Genomic DNA, 19,239 nt, shown 5'->3' with positions numbered 1-19,239 from the left:
CAAGACATTTAAGCTGTAGGTACAGTATCTCTGCTTCCTAGTTTGCTACTTTCTGCTCAGCTCTCACAGAGTACTCTCCTCTATAGCACCTATCATAACTTGTTGGGTTGAATGTGTTCATACAGAGCAACCTTTATAGGGCTTTCTTAGTCCTGAATTATGGCAAGCAGTTGTAGCCGTCCTCGAGCCTCTCTGACAGCAAGATCAATAAGACTCGGCGAATGTCACGCAGGAAGCCATTTCAGTTCTAACTGGTGACATAAAAGAGCCCCCAGGCTGCCATATTGGCCCAGAGACCCCCGCTGCTCGCGGCTCCGCTCGCTTCCTTGTGAACCACCGCAGGGAAATCACCTTTCAAATAGTGACACACTCATCTCCTGTGAAATATATATGCAGCGCCACGTAATAAAGAGGTGCATATGCACAGTGGCATTTCCACTGCTGTCTGAAGACCTTCAGCACAAAGTAAAATATAGTCCCCTGGTGTCGGAGCTTTGATAAAGATGAATGGAGTCATTGTGACTGTAATAAGATAAAGGTAGTATGTGTTGACATTTCTGTTGGAATGGTGGAATAACATCAGGGCAGCTCTCAGAAGTACACAGTGATAAAGAAACCTGGGAGATGTAAGCCGGTGACATTTTTATCCATGTGGTTAACAAAGCTGAGTTTATATCAGCTTGTAGTAAAGCCAGCTATACATGTGCAAACTAGAATCATTAACTTCACTTTTAGTCTGCTACTGGGTCTTAGTGTTTTATTAATTATCATATATTTCTTTTAATGTGTAACCAGTTGCAGTAGTTGTTGTTTGGATAAAAGAGATATTCCTTCCAGATCCTATGTCAATGAATGTGTTAGGCAACAGAACCAATGCTCTGATACAGCGGTCCCCAACCTTTTTTGCGCCACAGACCGGTTTAATGCGACCGTGGCTCGGGGGTTGGGAAGCTCATCTGTAACTGGAAGGTTGCCGGTTCGATCCCCAGCTCTCTCTGTCCTGGTCGTTGTGTCCTTGGGCAAGACACTTTACCCTACCGCCTACTGGTGTTGGCCAGAGGGGCCGATGGCGCGATATGGCAGCTTCTGTCAGTCTGCCCCAGGGCAGCTGTGGCTACAACTGTGGTTTGCCTGCACCAGTGTGTGAATGTGAGAGTGAATGAATAGTGGAATTGTAAAGTGCTTTGAGCGCCTAGAAAAGCGCAATATAAATGCAATCCATTATTATTACACAATATTTTCACAGACCGTCCTTTAAGGTGTCGCCGATAAATACAACAAAATAAAATTATACGACCAATACGAAAACTGTGGTAATTTGTAAATATAATAATAAACGTGAATTAACTGTGTAACTTTATTATCAGCGTCCTCCTGAAATGCGCCAACAACACTGAGAGTAACGTCCTCCTCTCTGCCCCTTAATGCGCTCTGGTCGCTATGGTAACGCGCAAATATTTCTTTCAAAATAAGACACACGACTACAACACGGGAAAAGACCCAGGGAAACCAAGTTTACGATAAAAACCCTGAAAACCATAAATTTCACACCCGAGCCTCAAACGACTCACGGACCACTACCGGTCCGTGGCCCAGGGGTTGGGAACCGCTGTGTTAGGCAACAGAACCAGTGCTGCAATAAAATACCAGCAGTACCAGCAGAACTACAGAACTAGAACAAGAACATAGGTAAAATCCTAAAACTCAAAATATTGAAGAAATTGATTCTGATTCTGAAGTGGGCTTATTTGTTCCCATACTCTGGTGAAAGAAACAGATATGTTTGATTCTATGCATTATTTTTTTAAATGTATATATTTATATGTAATGTTAATATGCAGTTGTGTGGTTTGGGATCAGTGTGTAGTATTATAAATCGTTCCTTTTAAACTATGAAAAAAAATCCTGTATCAGGATTTGTGGTTTTCTTTCATCTTTGTTCTGAAATACATCAAAACAAATTATTTGTTTTATATTCTTTGTGACTCGTTTCTTCAAAAACAGATAAAATAAGGTAAGACTTTGAGAACTAAACTTAGGAAAGGGCACCTCGAGTACATCTGCTTCAGAAAGTTACGGACTACATTGTCTAACAAAACTTTATGTAGGACTTGTGTGACACAACAACCCCAACCTTATCCCCACCCACAGCGGCTCATAGAAACCCCTTCCTGATGCAGGTCTGTTCCTGCTTCAAAGGGAGTTCTTCCATCTTACTGCCATCAAGTGCTTGCTCACATCGTCTTCATTGTTCGGGGTTTTCTTTCTATGATGGTCAGCTATGGTTAGACTTCGTCCTGCCATGAAAACCTCTGTTCAAATGTTTTTGTTATGAGTTTGCATATTCCGAGTGTGACTCAGAATATGAAGAAATGACGACTGATGTGAAATTTATTTACGTTTTTGTGTTTCAGGTCTGGTGAAGCTGGGTGTCCACTGTGTCACAAACCAGAAAGTTGCCATAAAGATTGTCAACAGAGAAAAGCTCAGTGAGTCAGTTCTTATGAAGGTAAGACCAATTTTACTCTCTGCGTATGCAGTCATCCCCGGCTCATGTGGTTTAGTTGGGGTTCTAGTTCATCACCTGGTTCCCGGTCATGTCAGTGGGATTTGGAGAGAAAAGCAAAATCACTGGCCGTGTCTTGTCTGTCATGAGTGCATTGTCCCATGTACAGGAGTTAGGAGTTTGATGCACTGTTCTTTTTTTCTATGTGAATAATATTTAGCATTGCATGTTTTCCAGATTCTTTGTGGTAATTCTTACAACATAGTAGAAAATGTTCAGGTCCTTAGATTTCTATAACTACTTTTTTGCAAAGCTGCTATTGGCAAATATTCACTTTAGACACCAACAGGAGCAGGAAATGGACCAGAACATGATGCAGGTACAGTGCATTTCTCTCTACATTTCAAATATAAAAACCTCAGTTTCTCATGTACTTTCTCCGTCGCCTCTCTGTACAATGAAGGCGAATTTACTACTTTACTTCTGTGGGGAGATTTTGCACCTATGTGATTGTCAGACGTCGTTGCCCACATTTATGCTTGTGTGTGGTCACATATTAAAAACTGTGCGGTCATGTCGTGGAGTTTTATTTGCAGTCCCAGCCGATAGGAGGAAAAAAAAGCGTTGGGCCTTTTTTTCCCTCGCCAGTCTTGTTGTTTTTGTTTTGTGTTTGTCACATCATGTCCCTCTCGGTACTTTCAGCAATCTCTTTCCTGCTGACATTTCTTCTATATTTATGATTATTATTCTTTATACCGAGATGATGTGATGAACCCTGCTTCCAGGTCCAAACTACTCTGTGTTTATTAAGGCTGTTGTGTTTTTAACATGTTTTAATGCTGACATGGTTGTGTTCACTGCCAGCCATTCCCTCCTCTGTCTGTCTGGGGGTTGCCCCTGTAGCTTTCTCTAATCTTTCGCGCCTCGGCTTTATTTCAGAAGAAGCCGAGGCCCTGTTGTCATGGCAACAGGCAGCTATTGGCTCAAGTTATAACCGTTGCGTTCTCGCACAACGAAATTTAACCAGCTACCTAAAAATATAGTACCAAACCCAGATGGGATTTGAAGGAGGTGCATGTTGAAAGCATCACTGAGGCGCCGCTCCTCCTGCTTCCGTTGGCATTTTGAAGAGACCCCATCTCGTCCCATTTTGTTTGACATTTTCAGATGTGCTGCAGGTTCCCTTTTTTGTGTCTCTCCTTTCCTTTGCTCCAAACTTAGCGAAGCATTGGATTTATTCTGTCGAGGTTTTGCACACGAACGTCTCTTTTGTTCACCGCACAAGACCCATTTACATTTCCCTTGTTTGTCGTTAGACGCCGGATCACCCAAATCATTTCCATATAAATACATTTTGTTTTCTTTTTGTCATCTCAGATTTTTATCCATGACTGATAAAGTTGAAAGAATTTCTACTGGCTTTGCTAAACACACCAATATGAGAGAACAGGGCGAGGTTACTGGCAGTAGGGCTGCTCAATTAATCGAATTTTAATCACGATTACGATCTGGGCTTTCAACGATCATTAAAAATGACTGAGCCGATTATTAGCCCCTCCCTCATTTATCCGCGACACCTTAAAGGCCGGTCCGTGAAAATATTGTCGGGCATAAACCGTCCGTGGCGCAAAAAAGGTTGGAGACCGCTGATTAAGAGGACCCGAGGGAAGCTCGGAAAGCTAAGCAGAAGTTATTTGGAGAGGAGAGTGACTGCCGTTGATTGAAAAGAGTTTAAAAAAAAAAAAAAAAACTTCAGTGGTGTTGCACACTATTTTATATTATTTTTTTAAAGTCATTGTTAACCCTTTAAAGCCGGTCAGAGCAGCACGCTCCGTTTTGCGTAACTATTTTTAAATCCCTGTAGAACCTGAACCGTGTAAGCTAGCGCAATAATTTGTTTTGCATATGAAACCGGAGGAGTTGTACTTACATCTGATGCCATCAGCTTGTCCTCGGTCACGGTTTCCTTCCACATATAGCTTTGCAAAAATTGCATAAAAAGCGCTTGCAGGAACAAAAACATAATATTCCAGAAACACGCTTTGCCGTTCCTATCAGCTGTTCGTAACACTTCCCACAGTGAAATGATGCACCTGCTGTTTTCTTTGCAAATTTGCATCATAGGATTGTTTTTTGTTTTTCCTGCAGTATATAAAAATTGCTGTATCTCCAAAATAAAACTATGAAGACACTCAAAATAAATTTCCTGTGGTGGGAAACTATTTTTTGCAACTTTATTGTATTTAAAGTTTTGAGGGATAAACCTCTTAAATTTCTCCAAGTAGAAATATATGTAAACAAAACAAAAGCGATTTTCAATTTTTTTTGTAGTTTATTGCACTTTTTTGCAATTTATGTAATTACTATGGACTTAATGCATACATATTATTAAAATATGGGCTATAACAGTTGTATTGATGTATAGCAACTTGAAATGCTCCCACAAATGGCACTACAGCATGTAAAAAAAATAAATAATATAAGCTCTGGTGGACTTGGTTCTATAGTAGGTCTTAAAGGGTTAAATAAATATCGTCAAATAATCGTGATCTCAATTTCAGTGAAAATAATCGTGATTATCATTTTTGCCATAATCGAGCAGCCCTAACTGGCAGCAGTAGTTCTACAGAGATAGCGGTGTATTTTAAGGCTGTGTGAATTATACAGGACTCAACCTGCTTCCCTCACGGGGATGGTGTCTGTTAGTCAGCATCTGGACTAGTGAAAATCATCTGACTCTAGAGGACAGTGATGGTGCCATACTACTACAGAGGCCGACAAATAGTTAACTTTATATGCTTGGTGAGTACAAAATGTTTGATAAGCAGCTGAATAGCTCGGGGACCGAGTAGTCCCTGTTGTAGTTCCTTGCACTGGTCTCCTCCAGGTGCTCCACTTTCAACCTTTCAGAGACTAATTAACTAGCCAATCAAGTGATGGCGTGGTGGTACAACAGTTAGCACTGTCCCCTCCCAGAAAAAAAAATGGCTTCAAGTTGAAACTTTGTGGCTGGCCTTTCTGTTTGAGCTCATGCTCTTCCTGTTCTTCCAAAGGTTTCATCCCAAAGTCCAAAGACTTGGATCTTAGGTTAGGTTGGTGATTGTAAATCGGATTTGGATGTGGATGGGAATTTGTTTGCTCACTCAGCTGGGATTGGGTCCAGGGAAGTTGGATAAGCAGTGGATGAATAAATGATCAAAGGATTACAATAAGCATAATAATGCTAAAAATGAAGCAAAACTATCTAATAAATAAGAATTTAGCAGCCAAACTGTTAATCACATTTTTAATAAACCGGTTATCCCCCTGAAGTGTGTGCCATACACAGTATATAAGATGGATGTTGCTGCTGGTTTCTGAAATATCATTTTGAAGATGAACCCTTCCATCACTGTCATCTTTGTATATGGATGTTGGATCTGACCGTGAAACTGCGTGCTTATTGGCCAGTGACATGTCAGTCACTAATGAGCTCATCCTGAATAATCCTGTGCATGTGAAATGCAGGAGTGTTAAACTGTGCTGGGGTCACACAGGTCACATATAAGCCAATTTAATTAACAAAAAAAAAAAATCCCTTTTTGTTAGTTTAAAGATCATCCTGACAGGGTTCATGATTAAGAAACCTTTTAAAATCACACATTAAAGTTATTCCATGTTTAGTAATTTGGTAATTATGGGCTTATTGACTAGCTACCATATCCGTACCTACTGCACCCCAACAAGTTTGGATTATATAAATTGACCATAGATGTGACATGGTCATCTGTCTTTGTGGTGGTCCTGTGCTGGACTGGTAATCTTTGGAGAGTCCATACTTTTCACCCTACGTAATCTAGAATGAGAGCCTGCATTCTCTCAGGAAAACTGTGCAAATTTAATTATTGAAAATATAATAATATTTTTATGTTTTAAAAGCAAGAAAATAAGTTAAATAAAAACAGAAACTAAATAGACATTTGTAATAGGGCTGGGCCATATTATACCGTTCACAGTAATACTGGTACAATGTTAAGCAACGATAAGAAAATGAAATATCACGATAGAATATGGGTAAAACGCGCATGCTGACAGCACACTTATGACAATTCGAGTATGACAATTCAGATTACCGCTCATCTCATTGGTCGAGGAAAGGTCGCTTGCGGAGAAAATACCGGAAGACAACAGATGACCACAACAAGAAGCATGGCCAACAGGGAAACAAACGCCGACACTGCGGTGCAAGTCTCGGACGACAGTACACCTAAAGCTGGGCAGACACTGTGCGATTTTTTCAGTCGCGCGATTCAGCTCCTGCTCAAACTGCACGATTGACTCGCAGAGGTTAGAAGTTCGTAGGTCACGATTGTGAGATTATTTTGTTATCATATGTTACCTTATATATGAGATCAAAGTAGTTGCATTATAATATGGTATGTAGTTTTAGTTTGCATTAGACCTCTGACTTAGAAGAGTGTGAAAATCATTAGATCTGTTGGATTGACCTGTATTATGTTGAATGTCTTACATTGTTTCAAAGGAGTTGTTAGGATAATGGATGTTATTTTAATCTCACTGATATCATTTACATGCACTGTTATTAGTTCATTATTACTTCATTAGTCTGCATCAGGACATAGAAGGAGAACTTTCTGACTGAGGGGAAGTTATCATTTCCAGGAAGGTCTGTGTGATGTCATCATGGAGAATATAAAAGATATGGGAGAGCCGCCGCCCGGCGGAGATCTGTGGCTGTACGCTTGTCTTCCCATGCTTCTGTCTTAGAAGTGTGTAATAAAGATCACTATTCTGGCATCTACTGAGACCATGCAGTCGTTTGTCTTCTCCTCAAAACTCGAATCATGACACGATGCAGGTCTCACACTATACGACCCGATGCTCTGATGCGACCTGAGTGCTCACACTGTGCCTCCATAACATGAAGGTTATAACAGAGAATCTGTCGCGCTCTCTCTCTCCGTCTTACACTCACACAGACACACACACCACCACCATCAACTTTGCTAAACTGCTAATGAAAAACATGATCAGGCAGCTGTGATTGAGCAACAGTGTAAATCCAACTATTTTCACGGTTGTTGTGGTCGTGATCATTTTGTGATGCCACATCGAAAAGGCTCGGATGAGTTCTACAAGTTCTACAAGTTGTGCCTCCATCGCTTGTGTCCAGATCACACGCTGCACAGCCGTGCTGCTCCATCTTTTTCACTGACGTTTACGTGTTTGCGCGTGAGCAGTGTGAGCGCCTGTGGTGAGACCCTCACGAGCGATTGATGATCGGGAGCTGGTCGTGAGGTGTTAATCACTTCTCGTTACCCCACGTATACTACACGACGCACGATGAAGGCCAAAATCGGTCCGATCACCAAAACGGTCGCACGACTCAAAAATCGTCTCAAAATGGGCCAAAAATCGCACAGTGTAAGCCCAGCATTAGAGCAGCAATGTTTGTTCCCCTCAGAGAAAGGGAATGGGAAAAGGAAAACACCTGGCTGGAAAAAGTTAATATGGGCATGTGCAGTGAATATCAGCGCTATGTGGCCAGAAGTGTGATAATATAATTTATTTTGTGTAATAAACAACTGCAAGGATAGATGATTACAACAAATAGATGACTAATACATAAACGTAATACACAGATGAATAATGATGATGAGTTAAGATGCGTAATCATGGGAACAAGCGGGTTTACAAACATGAGCAGCCGATTAGCATTAGAAAAGCTGAAATAATACCTCAACTGAAGCCAATTGTACTAAATGCACTAAATGTGCACTGTTACAAGAATGTTTTTCTTTCTATTGTTTTCTATTATTTTAAGTTAAGCAGGACAGAGTTCTTTTAAAGAAAGATTTACTTATATTCTCAAAAGTTAAGCATGACAGGCTTCTGTTTAAGAAAGAGACCTGTTTTCTTGTGTTAATGTTGTCATTTTGAGCTAAAAATAAATGGCTAAATGATCACTTGTTTCACATGTGTTCATATCACAAAGAATAGAATATGCATCTACTTAAATCAACTTCAAGTCAAATGGTTAAAAAGAAAAAAAATTTCACACACAAAAAAAGAGCTAGAAAATTCACCACACTGGGAAGGGTGAAGACAACTGGGTTGCCCGGCCCTGGCCACGAGATGTCCCTTATTTATTTTTCAGGGAGTTGGCAACCCTATGTGGAACTGGTTTGGTGTTTGTCCGTCAGATACACGACAAAGCACATTTTTTTGTAGAACATGCAAGCAGGCCATCGTTATTGGACTAAGGTGCTCTAAGGTGGGCGACCGTGGCTCAGGGGGTTGGGAATCGCATCTGTAACCGGAAGGTCGACGGTTCGATCCCTGGGCTCTCTGTCCTGGTCGTTGTGTCCCTGGGCAAGACACTTTACCCTACCGCCTACTGGTGTTGGCCAGAGGGGCCGATGGCGCGATATGGCAGCCTCGCTTCTGTCAGTCTACCCCAGGGCAGCTGTGGCTACAACTGTAGCTTGCCTCCACCAGTGTGTGAATGTGAGAGTGAATGAATAGTGGTATTGTAAAGCGCTTTGGGTGCCTTGAAAAGCGCTATATAAATCCAATCCATTATTATTATTATTATTATTATTATTATTAAATCTGGGAGTTATCTGAGTCCTGAACTCCCTCCGTTTCAGGTCCCAAAGTCAAACGAACACTGCAGCATTACTGAGAGTTAAAAACTGTCTAAATTCTTTCATCTTTAATAAAATGATCAGTGTTGCTGCTTTACCAGGTGTAACTATGAAGTTTAACATCCAGGCATCCATGAAAACAGAATTTATTACATTTAACAGAGTTAGAAGTTAGCAGGAAGCTAGCGGAAGTTAGCTCGCTAGTTTCGCTAGCATGATATCCGGTCGTTAAGTGATGACGTGACGAATCCTACTTCTGGGCCTAAAGTAGTCTGTGTTTAATATGGCTTTTGTGTTGTTAACATGTTTAGTGTTATGTATTTTCTTATATTTAATCTCAAAAAGCTCCTAAAACAGTCAGTGATCACTGTTGACCTCCCTCGGCTTTTATTACCACTAATCATTTATTTAAGCTCAGTTTTTAAAACCTTAGGATGTAACTACAGCCCAGCCCATGCAGCAGTATATGAATGACTAACCTCGTATTGTGGATGGATTATCTCAGTTGTTCTCCTGGCTGAAGTTTTGGTCCTTTTACAGCATCCTGCCATGCTAAACAGCAGTGACATTTGTAGGCATGCACGTTATCATATTTAGAGATGTAGGGCATAGCTACAAATAATCATCGTCCTTTAATCCACTTTAATACATTTGTTCCTGACCACCGAGAACACTCACGTTAACTTTTATCGAATGGAAAAAAAGTTAGCTTGTTTATATTATGCTAACATAGCTGTGTCGCTAGTGGTCACGTAGCACATCATTATATACCAGCTAGCCAAACTTCAGTAACCCTACAAACGTCACTGCGGTTTAGTTTTCTGTCTTCATTTATGTTGGAAGTGAATAACAGAGCTGTATGTTTTACTTTGTTTCCAAAACCCCGCAGTCAGGACATGCTATATTGTATTTAGATAGAAGCTAGCGAGCTAACTTCCTGCTAACTTTTAACTCCGTTAAATGTCATAAATTCTGTTTTCATGGATGTTAAACTCAATTGTGACACCTGGTAGAGCAGAACGCTGATCATTTTATTAAAGATGAAAGACTTTAGACAGTTTTTCAACTCTCAGTAATGCCATAGTGATCGTTTGATATGTGGACCTGCAGCGGAGTTTAGGCCCAGACACGGCTAGTGACGTCAGACTGAACGACCGGATAGCATGTCCTGACTGAGAGATTTCTGAAAAAATTCAAACGTACAGCTCTGCTATCACTTCCAACATAAATGAAGACAGAAAACTAAACAGCAGTGACGTTTGTAGCGTTACTGAAGTTGGGCTAGTTGATATATAATGATGTGCTACGTGATCGCTAGCGACACAGCTATGTTAGCATAACATAAACAGTGAAGCTGCAGGATGAACGCTAACACTTTTCCACTCGATAAAAGTTAACGTGAAGATTCCTGATGGTTAGAGACAAATGCAATCGCATGGCAGGATGCTGTAAACGGAGCAAACTTCAGTCAGGAGAACAACTGAGATAATCCATCCACAATACGAGGTTAGTCATTAATATACTTCAACAACATGGGAATAGACCAGCTGTGATAGAATACAGCATTAATGAATCAATGGTACAGAAGTGGAGGAAGCAAGAAGAATGAGTTGAATAAAGTTTTATTTATCTGACTGCTTTGTTTTGCTTAATGTGTCTTATAATCCCGTGCACCTTATGGTCTGAAAAATACGTATTTGACTTTTTTATTTGGCACACTGCAGTTTAATGTTGCAAAGCACCTCTTTTTAACTTCAGTGGATATTATACATGGTTATGCTCAGGATATGTCAGCCCATTTCTACTGGAAATGCCTTTTGGTTAAACTTTCAGCAAGGAATTTACATTTGTACTGTTAAATTTTTATATAGCTTTAATGCACATAAAAACCAGCTTCTTGTTTAAGTGAAAATAAATGGATGGTGTTTTTTTTTGTGCTAGTAAAGTTGTGGAGTTGTATTTTGTCTCGCATCAATTATATCGTCAGTTATATCGTTATCACAAATTTTCAGATATATATTTCGTGATAAATATTTTTGGCCATATCGCCCTGCTCTAATTTGTAATAAGTTGGAATAATTGAAACCATTAAAAACAAAAAGTGATTTAAGCCGATGAGGTCATGGTTGCAAAAAAATGTTGAATTATAACTGAGATGTAAAGGACAACTTCAGGATTTAGTGCTTGATCAACATAACCTTCAGAATCATCTGTTCTGTCATTCATTCTGCTGATCACTGGTAACTCAGTCCTTTCACCTGTGTTTTCACCCTCAACCTTTTCCCATATCTACCTCATAGTCCTTAGTGGCCTTTGTTGTGAACTAACATGCACTTCATGCAAAGATGCTATAGTGTGTATATCTACCACCAATGCATGGTTCTGGTGGGATGAGCAGCCTGACATTTATAGCAATGCTTCGGAGATCAACACCTTACACAAGACTTACCATCGTCCCGCCTAGCACCCACATGTCTGCCCTGGCTTTACACTGGCGTCACGCTGGTTTTAAAGGAGCGTGTTGTACAGGAAGCACAGGTTACTAAGAGATGGAGGACAGAAACTGCTCAGGACAGCATAATTGAAGCAATAATAGTGCATGCCAATCTCACACTCACACAGACTTTGACAGTATAGCTGTGTGCTGTGGTCTACTACCTTTACTGTTGCCTCATTACCTAACAGCACTCAGGGTTCTGTGGCCCGGAGATGTCTGTGTGTGCCTCCCCAGACTATCACTGACCCACCATCAACTTGGTAATACTGAGAAGGCAGCATAACGTCCTGTCACATGTGACATGTGCTCAGGGTGAACTTGCTCTCATCTGTGAACAGCACAGGGAGCCGCTGGTGTACCTGCCAATTCTGGTATTCTATGGAAAATGTCAGTCGGGCTCCACAGTGCTGGGCAGTGAGCACAGGACCCACCCGTGGCACATACTTGTGCCGTGAGAAGTGTTCAGGTGTGCTGTGGAAGATTATCTGGTTCCACCTGATTAGTACTCTAAGCGACCAGCGTGAGTAACAGGCAAAACAATCACATTGTCTTCCACTAGAGGGCAGTAAAACTACCTGCTCTAATTCAATGGGTTGCTAAATGCCAGTAAAACAGAAGAAGACGAAGAAGAAATGACATAATAGTCATGCTGTGAGATGATGCAGCATGAATAGCAATAGATAAATATTTGAAAAGAGGAAGTAGTCCGCCTGACCTGGTCCTGGAGAAAACTCTGATCCAGATGAGGGCCCTACCATGAGTAGTGGTCAGAAGAAACCAGCCAATTCTGCTATATCTGGTGCGTGGAGAAAAATGATCAATATGCTTTTCGGGACATTTTTGTTTGGTGTCGTGTGATTTTTGTAATGTGAAATATGTGCCGTGGCTCCAAAAGGTTGGGAAACACTGCACTAGAGAGTGTTGGGCTCTCAGTCCACCCTTTAGGAAGTCTGTTTCTGATTGTTTGGTCAAAGACATTGACACCAGTAGCCTGCTGGAGGTGTGGGGCTCTGGCAGTACTCATCCTGTTCCTCCTTCTACAAAGGAGCAGATACTGATCATGCTGATGGGTTATAGGTCCAGCTCTTGTAGTGTAACTGCGTGTCTCCTGAAATCTCCATGCTCTTGAGACTGTGCTGGAAGGCAACAGGACACCTTCTGGCTTTGGCACGTTGCAGCATTTTGGAGTCGTTGAACTACCTGTGCAACCTCTGAAGGGTCCAGGTATGATCTCGTGCTAGCAGTGGTACCACTGATCCTAGCCAAACGCAAAACCATTCAAAAAACAGGAAAGATGATGGGAGACCAGCGCACCAGGGAAAGATAGTTGTCTCATTGTGAGTCCTCCAGTGCACCTGTTAATAACTTCATTAACACCAAAGCAGCTAAGATGGATCAACAACTCCCTTAACTGACCAGATCACATGTCAATATCTCAGAAGTTAATTTGACTCGATGCTGATTAAACTTTTTTCTTGTATTTTTTAACAGTGTATATAAATTGAATGAATGAAGACAAATAGTCATTACATGTTGCTACGTTGTAAAGGTGAGGTGTTTGAAGGCACATTAACATTACTGTCACCTGTTTGCATATTTACCAGTCACATGATGTTGCTGTCATGTTTGTCCATGAGATTATGCTGTTGTCTCTGGGAGCATGGGGAAGAGTGGGTGAAGGTCCAGGATTTTAGAAATAGAAACAGTTTATTGACATTGCAAATTTATAAAATATGATTCATTTGTTTTGAACAACTTCTCTATTGCATTTGCTACACTGAAACGATTGTGTTTGGGGGGAAAAACATAATCGAACCACCTGAAAATGCAACTTTCATGAATGTCTTGTTCAATTCATTGCAACAATACGTAGCAATGACACTTTAGAATTATGTTGTTTTGGTGATATTTGAATCAGTTCATTACAGCTAAATCTGTTTAATCCATTTAGTCCATCGCCTATCCTCTGGTCCAGCTGGTATCCAACAATGGTAGCGTACAATTTAGAAATTTTTACCAAGTGCTTTTTCTGTCTCTGCTTCATGCGCTGCCTCTTGTCCTGTGGGAGCACTCGTGTTGTAAGCGTGAAAATACAGAAACAGCATGTGGACAGGGAGGGTGATTGTGTGTGTGTGGATTAAATCTCTTTTTCGGTGGTTCGATCCCAGGCTGCATCCTGGCTGCATGCCAAATATCCTTGGGCAAGATACTAACCCCGTGTTTGCCTACTGGTGGTGGTCAGTGTCCGGCAGCCTCGCCTCTGTCAGCGCGCCCCAGGGCAGCTGTGGCTACAATGTAGCTTGCTATCGCCAGTGTGTGAATGTGTGTGTGAATGGGTGAATGACTGAATGTAGTGTAAAGCGCTTTGGGGTCCTATGGACTAGAAAAGCGCTATACAAATGCAGGCCATTTACCAATACTGTCTTAAAGTGTGTTTATGCTGCACACAGCCGCTGTTGCATGTGTGTGTGTGTGTGTGTCTGTGTGTGTGTGTGTTAGGCTGATTTTACCATACTTATGGGGTCTGAAAAGTCAGTGGCTCACCTTTTGCATTGGGACCAAAATGCCCCCCTCCCCCCGAAATTAAAAGGAAAACAAAAAAGGGGAAAAAGAAAGTGTGAGGGCGTTGGGGTATGTTTTATATGAAGAAGATGATTGTAATTATTCTTACTTTATTCACTATTATTTCTTCAGTGTGGGAGTAGGCTAACTGGGCCTTTCTTGAACAGTTTTAATGTTTGTTTGTTTGTTTTTTATGTAAGGGCATGAACCTTATTCTTCCCGTATGTCAAGCCCAACCCAACATTTCCAAAGGGAACTGAAAACTTCACAGCTGAAAATAAGTGTCTGACATTTCAGATGATATGATCCCGGCCAAACTAATGCACTTTTCACAACTCCTTATCAATCATGTAATTAGTTTTATAACTTGGATTTGGCTGTTGTAGCTCTAACCACTGGTTCTCTCCCAAATAATGAAAATAATCTCATTCATAGACAACATATTATGCCATTTCTGAATGTCACCATTATGCACAAGGTGTCTTTTTGTCTTTCTGTGTCACTGCCTTGATGAACTAGGGATAGTGATGGTGGATAGGGCTGTGCGATATGACCAAAATCTCATATCCCGATATTAAGACATCTATCGTCCGATAACGATATAAATCACAAAAATGTAACATTTTCTGTAAATTCTGTGAATCTCGGGCAGCTCGACTTGCGTGAAGTGTTTCCAGCTGGGCGTCTTGAGCTTTATTGTGAAAGGTTTATGTGGAAAATAAACAAGCGGACACGCGATGCTGTTACCGTCGTTGTTGCTAACGACAACGCATAAAAACAGGCGCTTGTCCGTCCGTAGTGTGGTTATATTAAATATAAGAGAAAGAGAGAACTTTAATAAATTAATATAGCCACTACAGTGACCATCAAAACCATGAAAAAATATTGCCGTAAACAGTTTATTTTGCGACACCACGAAACAAACGATAGCGTAAAATGCAACGATAGACGTATCGTCATCTGATATATATCGTTATATCGAACAGCCCTAATGGTGGATGTCAAGATATAAGCCCATAATGTTCATGAATGAAGGTTAGAGTGGTGTCTGTGGAATAAGTAGGTGTAACAGATAGGAGACCCTGGTTTGTGTCCCACTTGAACTTTTGGGTTTTGCTTGGTTGATGTGGGGCATTAAACAGTACTTATAGCACCTTTATATATAGAAAATATCATGGTTTTATTTGAAATACATTTATTTCATTGAAAAATTATGAATTGGAAGCACGTCATGCAGCTCTGCCAAAGGATGCCTTCTGCACAACTGAAACACACCAAAGGGATTAAGCCTAAACGAATATATTAGTTGTTAAGAAACAAGGAAACTAAGTTTGTCTGACCTGGAGATGGTGCTGGCCAGTGCAAGTGGTACAAAACAAAGTCATCTTTAGGTAATATTGATTGAAATGCTCGTAAATTCATATAACAATTTATGTGTATGTCAGATTCCCCCCGTCTGTCTTATGTCGGTAAGTAAGAAAAGCTATTTTTAGAGATTTGAATTACAACAAAAATTGCATTTTAAGAAGTGAAGACCAAACATTCTTAGTAGGGCTGGGCGATATGGCCTAAAATTCATATCGCAATATAATTTGAAGCATGTACGCTAACGATATATATCACGATATATTCTTTTCTTCTGTATAACGTATTTTCTACACTAAAAATCCTTTAATTTTCTCAAAAATCGAGAGTGTGCCTTATGTATGAATTGTGGTTGTGCTTACTGACCTCGAACAGATTTGGGCGTGCAGAAATCTGTTAAAAAATGTTTTAGTACAACTTTAGTAAGCCGCACTGCTTGATGGATTGTCAGAGCATTACGGCTGCTGTAGTGAGGCGCTTTGCGGAGTAATCTGGGTCCAAAACTCCGTCCGCTTCAGGTCCCAAAGTCAAACGAACACTAAGAGTTAAAAACGGTCTAAATTCTTTCATCTTTAATTAAATCATCAGCGTTGCTGCGTTACCAGGTGTAACAATTAAGTTTAACATCCATGAAAACAGAATTTATTAAATTTAACGGAGTTAGAAGTTAGCAGGAAGTTAGCTCGCTAGTTTACACCTAAACATTTCATACCATGTTCTGACAGAGAGATTTTTGAAACTAATTAAAACGTACAGCTCTGCTACCACTTCCAACTTCCAACATAAATGAAGACAGAAAACTAAACAGCAGTGGCGTTTGCAGGGTTACTGAAGTTGGGCTAGCTGCTATATAATGATGTGCTACGTGATTGCTAGCGACACAGCTATGTTAGCATAACATTAGCACAGTGAAGCTGGAGGATGAACGCCAACTTTTTTTCCACTCGATAAAAGTTAACGTGAGGGATTCTGGTGGTCAGGGACAAATGCAATCGCATAGCAGGATGCTGTACACGGGCCAAACTTCAGTCAGGAGAACAACTGAGATCATTCATCCACAATACGAGGTTAGTTATTAATATACTGCAACAACATGGGAATAGAGCAGCTGCGAGAGAATTCAACATTAATGAATCAATGTTACAGAAGTGGAGGAAGCGCAGTTTTTGGCTTTCCCCATATTTCAAAAGTGCTTCATCTCTTTGCTATGACTGTCGCCCGCCATAATTTGCAGATGATAATGTTTTTAGCTGCTGCAGTGCTTTGGACCAAAACAGGCGCAGCTTGATGACATCATCAACATGCGATAGAGCGATATAGTCAAAATTTCTATCGTTGGCCAAATTTATATTGTTTATATCATTTATATCGCCCACCCTTAATTCTTAGGTAAATTAGGCTCTTTTACTGTGATGGTGCTTTTGTACCTGCGCGACCTTTAGCCTGTCATCATTCAGAATGACTGAACCTCTCGAGTGACACGGCAGCGATGGAGCGGACAGCAGATACGTGGAATTGTTCTGACTGTAGTCCTCCGCATAGGACAGCGTCTACCCTTTAACTGTGATTAACCACTGACCTTCATCCGCTCACTGTCACATCAGCCAGCCTGCGCTCCGCATGATTGTTGCTCATGTATTCTGATTGATGCCGCTGCACAGTGAGGAGGCTGTGAAGGCTGCTGGCTTCGTCTCACTTATCACGAAGATATCTGCAGGGAAACAACTGGGCACACCGCCTGATAGTTATCCAGCAGCTCTGGCAGCAGGGTGGGAGACGCTCCCTGGTGATCACTGAGATGCAGACATCTCCTCTGACTTTATTGCTTTTCTTCTGTTATTCTTTACTTTTTACTCTTCTTTCCTCCTCCATTCCGATCTTTTCCCGCTTCCTTTCCATTTTTTCTGCATTCTTTCCCTTTTATCTTGTCCTTTTATCTTTCCATACTCTTCTCCAGTTTTGCACTTCTCTCTTTCCTTCTTACATCTTTGTTGTATTAGATTTGCACAAAGATGTTCTGTCTGTCGTTTTTATGGAATACATCTGCATTGCTTCATAAACTGCTTCATTGTTCTGTCTCTTCTGTTGGTTCACACAAAACAGTCATCGTCAGGACTAGCGGTTTGATTGTGGGATTGTGATTGGATACTGGAGTGGACTGGGCTTTTCGTGGTTCCAAGATCACCGAGACATCATAGCAACAGATGGCGGTTTGATTACCGAGTAGATGTTCCAATCTATTGCCACTTGTGCCCCTCAGCCCGGCATCATGTTTCAGTTAAATAGAGATTTGGAAGCATCATCAGTGCTGATAATTCATTAAGAGTATCTATCAGGTGTGGAGGCATCAGTCAGGAGCTCTGAGCCCCTAATGAAACATGACACCTGGCATGTGACAAGAACTGGTAAAATTAGGCATCACCATAACGCTCAGACTGAGTTTTGACATGATTGTATTCAGGCTGCATTCTGAAATCTTAGTGCACTTTACACCTGTGGACCACAACACACTGTCTACTGTCAGCCAATAAAGTTGCACATTGAGTTAAGTGTGGACATCAAAATCATAAAACCTATTATATGGATTCACTTGGTACAACACATAAGTATCGGATATCAGCAGAAAGCACTTTGAGGACTCAGTAGTAGAGATGGACCGATCCGATATTACCTATTGGTATAAATTACTGGATCGGATATCGGAGAGAAATAAAAAATGTAATCCGATCCATTAAATATCAAAAAAGCACCTCACAAAACTTGCGACATGGCGTGTCAAGGTGCCATTCATACAGGTAACGAGTGGGGGACAGAAAAGCTTCGTACAGAAGACGTTACAGGTCTGTGAGAGCCAGAGATTTTCCTTGTTTGAGGTGACCAAATACTTATTTTCCACCCTGATTTACGAATAAATTCTTTACAAATCCTACCATGTGGATTCATGGATTTTTTTTTTATATTCTGTCTCTCACAGTTGAAGTGTACCTCTGATGCAAATTACTGACCTCTGTCATCATTTTAGGTGGGGGAACTTGCACAATCGGTGGCTGACTAAATACTTTTTTGCCCCACTGTATATAATGTCATTGAGACCACAGACACCTCTGACAACAGAAGCCCAGCTCATCAAACCTTCTGCTTATGAGAAACAGCCAAGACGAATAAAGTTGGCTCAAAGAGTAGCATTAAAGAAGGAGGAGCTAAAGCCACTTGTTTACAGAGTGGATGAACTGTCAGCCTGCATCAAGGCCCAGTGTGTGATACACAGCGACTATTTTTGAACGATGAGTCATGGAAAGCTCAGGTCCCAGAATAAAAATCCAGAGCTTTAAATGAGCAGAAGAGGTTGTTAGAAATACCAACAGCAATATATTTTTAAATTCTGTCTTTCAGATAAAGATAAGGCTCGAAAACGACTTTGAATGGGTTCAGCTTAGAGATACTCCATCTCTGACTGACAGTGTCCAAGATATGAATGTGTTCTAAAGCTATAATGGCTTTACATTAATGCATCATTAATGTTAATTCAATTTAAAGCCGACACTTCTTTGTGTCTTATAGGCTGCATTATGCATGCTCTAACTTGATAAAAGCTGATATGCTAATGCCTTTTTGATGACACTGAGCAAAGCTGGAGACCTCAATGGAGAGGATGAGGCAAA

At 40.8% G+C, this 19,239-nt stretch overlaps 1 protein-coding gene across 12 annotated transcripts in view; it reads left to right on the top strand.

The window, feature by feature from the left end:
- LOC146583803 (serine/threonine-protein kinase BRSK2-like) overlaps positions 1-19,239 on the top strand; it is a 157,463-nt gene that overhangs the window by 76,713 nt on the left and 61,511 nt on the right. For all 12 annotated transcript variants that reach the window (XM_085277712.1, XM_085277668.1, XM_085277694.1 and 9 more), the window contains exon 2: positions 2,415-2,509. In XM_085277712.1, coding sequence (XP_085133838.1) covers positions 2,415-2,509 — 95 coding nt within the window. The remainder of the gene's footprint in view (positions 1-2,414; positions 2,510-19,239) is intronic.

Source organism: Mchenga conophoros, linkage group LG1 (assembly GCF_057382185.1).
Source record: "Mchenga conophoros isolate Kocher_MC1m ecotype Shallow Benthic linkage group LG1, M_conophoros_male_GT1.1, whole genome shotgun sequence".
Lineage (NCBI taxonomy): Eukaryota > Metazoa > Chordata > Actinopteri > Cichliformes > Cichlidae > Mchenga > Mchenga conophoros.
Note: the sequence above shows the minus strand (reverse complement) of the source record. Positions and strands in the feature narration are given on the sequence as shown.